General features: G+C 31.0%; 1 protein-coding gene across 1 annotated transcript; it reads right to left on the bottom strand.

Annotated features, from left to right (window-relative positions):
* Positions 1-1249: 1249 nt before the first annotated feature.
* LOC100571918 (potassium voltage-gated channel protein Shaw-like) lies at positions 1250-2145 on the bottom strand. Its single transcript, XM_003249007.3, has 2 exons — positions 1732-2145; positions 1250-1638 (listed from the first exon to the last, which is right to left on the bottom strand). The coding sequence occupies exon 2, from the start codon at positions 1630-1632 to the stop codon at positions 1363-1365; it is 270 nt and encodes an 89-aa protein (XP_003249055.2). The 5' UTR covers positions 1633-1638; positions 1732-2145; the 3' UTR covers positions 1250-1362.
* Positions 2146-2239: the final 94 nt, after the last annotated feature.

Below are 2239 nucleotides of genomic sequence, written 5' to 3'. Positions count from 1 at the left end.
ACACACACACACACACACACACACACACACACACACAAACATATATATATATATATATAGTATTATATAATATAATAGTACTATGTATATTATATGTGTAATTTAAATGTATTTATATTGTGAATTTCTATACCTACTGTATTATACATTATTCAACGTTATTATTGTTTTTTTTTTTCATACTTTTAAATCCGATCAGGAGTTAATGCTGCGGACGGAATCACCATGCTTTGGTTTAAGCTGATTACATATAATAATAATATACACGCAGACCACAATAGTATATATTTTTTAAATGTAAATTCCATAAGCCTAATATTCATGTACCTATATTGAAATCTGCAGTAAAGTAATATAATCTTTGAGTAGCTATAAATATTATTGATCCACAGCTTAAAATATAGACCGTTAATATTTCTGTACTCGTATATATATATTATATTATCACCTATTATATTATTAAATAGGTACGAATCTGGACACGTTTTTAACCCATAACGGAATGTATACATACGGACATCGAGTTGGATAGAAGGGTAATTTTTAACCAAATTAATAACGTAACTAATTCAAGTGACAATGTGAATAACTTAACTTTAGCCAAATGCCAGTTTATTAATTAAATACTATAATTAACTATAATACAAAAATGTCGTTTATAGATTTGTATATCACAGTTATAATATTTGTATAACCGTGGATATAATCAAAATCAAGTTATATTTTTACATTTTTACACGCTGTATACACCACTATCATTTTAGTATATGATTGTACAATTATACAGTATACAATATACAATATACAATTATACAATAATATACCAGAGACTCGTTCAATAACACACAAAACATTTCATTAAAATTGGTCCAGCAGTTTAGGAGGAGTTCAATAACATACAGACAAACATTCATTTTTATATAATATTTTAAAGATACATTTGGGAAATTATACACAATCCATATTATGTGTACTGTGTAGAACAGGCGTGATTATGAAAAGAAAAAAATAATTATCTTTTTTAATTGAACAAAGTAATTATGGTTATTCATTTTAACTTTAAGCTTATTGAGTCAAATCTATTATTCGTGAAGTATTTAATGATAATTTGAAGTTCAATGCTTTGATTTCACTTAAAAAAACTTGAGTTATTTCTTTCCATGTATAAATTCATAATATGATAGTTGTAACTAAGTAATTTGTAAATACTTATACTAAATAGTTAATATTTCATTAAAATATCTTCACGTATATTATAATAATATACCAAATAAAAAGTACGAACGTTTTACTTTACGATTTTCCGTGGAATATAGTTGAGGTATCGTGGTCATTATTATAGTAATATAAAGTATATACCACTCACCTGTAATAGTTGAGGACCTGAGCAAACACGCCGGGATGTCTGTCGAAGAAGTATTCATTTAGCACCGGGTCATAGTTGGCCAACGCCTCGGTCAGCCGGCTCAATCTTGTGGCAGGTATTTTCTTCAGGGTGGCCTTGTAGGTTTCGTGCCTGATGCCGCCGACGTTCAGCACCACCCGGTTCTCGGCGTCTATGTTCAGTATGTTCATCATAGTGCCCGTGCAGTTGGCGCCTCCCGTCGACTGCGGCTGGTGACCACCTACCATGTTAACCTGAACAGAACGAAACCACTGCAGTCACCGTTTAACGCTACCCTCGAGGGCCAAGCTCCGATTAATGCGGGTGTACCACTACGCCCGACAAACCTTAACATGGCGTCCTCATGTCTGCAGTTGAACCCAGATGCACCTCGGTCGTGGATCGTATCACCCACACGCCAATATCCCACCCCATTCTGAAACACCAGACGAAATTAGATTAGAAAAATATATCAAACAAATAACGATTCACAAACAATTAACATTAAGAAAACATTATATTTTATAGATATTAAAAAACCGTCTTATCGATATGTTGAATGTGTTATTCACCTTAAATGATCATTTATATTATTTTCTGCGACAATAGAAATCTATATTTTAATATCGAGTCGGCATTCACCATCACAATTCCATTTATTATTACATTACTTAGGTACATTAAATATTATCATTTAGTTTCATTTTTATACATCCAAGTATTTATACGATATCGTTTTGCATCACAAAAATATTTTATAGTCTATATAGGTTTTCTTTAGAAAAAAAATTATTTTTGAGAATACGAAATAAAAGACCTATAAGAAATATTCTCAGTGATTTCATCCCTCGACTG

The sequence above is a fragment of the Acyrthosiphon pisum genome, unplaced genomic scaffold, assembly GCF_005508785.2.
Source record: "Acyrthosiphon pisum isolate AL4f unplaced genomic scaffold, pea_aphid_22Mar2018_4r6ur Scaffold_19336;HRSCAF=20021, whole genome shotgun sequence".
Taxonomy (NCBI): domain Eukaryota; kingdom Metazoa; phylum Arthropoda; class Insecta; order Hemiptera; family Aphididae; genus Acyrthosiphon; species Acyrthosiphon pisum.
This window is presented reverse-complemented; position numbering and strand designations above follow the sequence as displayed.

What these genes read in the sequence shown, in the direction of transcription:
- LOC100571918 (XM_003249007.3), bottom strand. Translation starts at nt 1,632, where the DNA reads ATGGTAGGTGGTCACCAGCCGCAGTCGACGGGAGGCGCCAACTGCACG.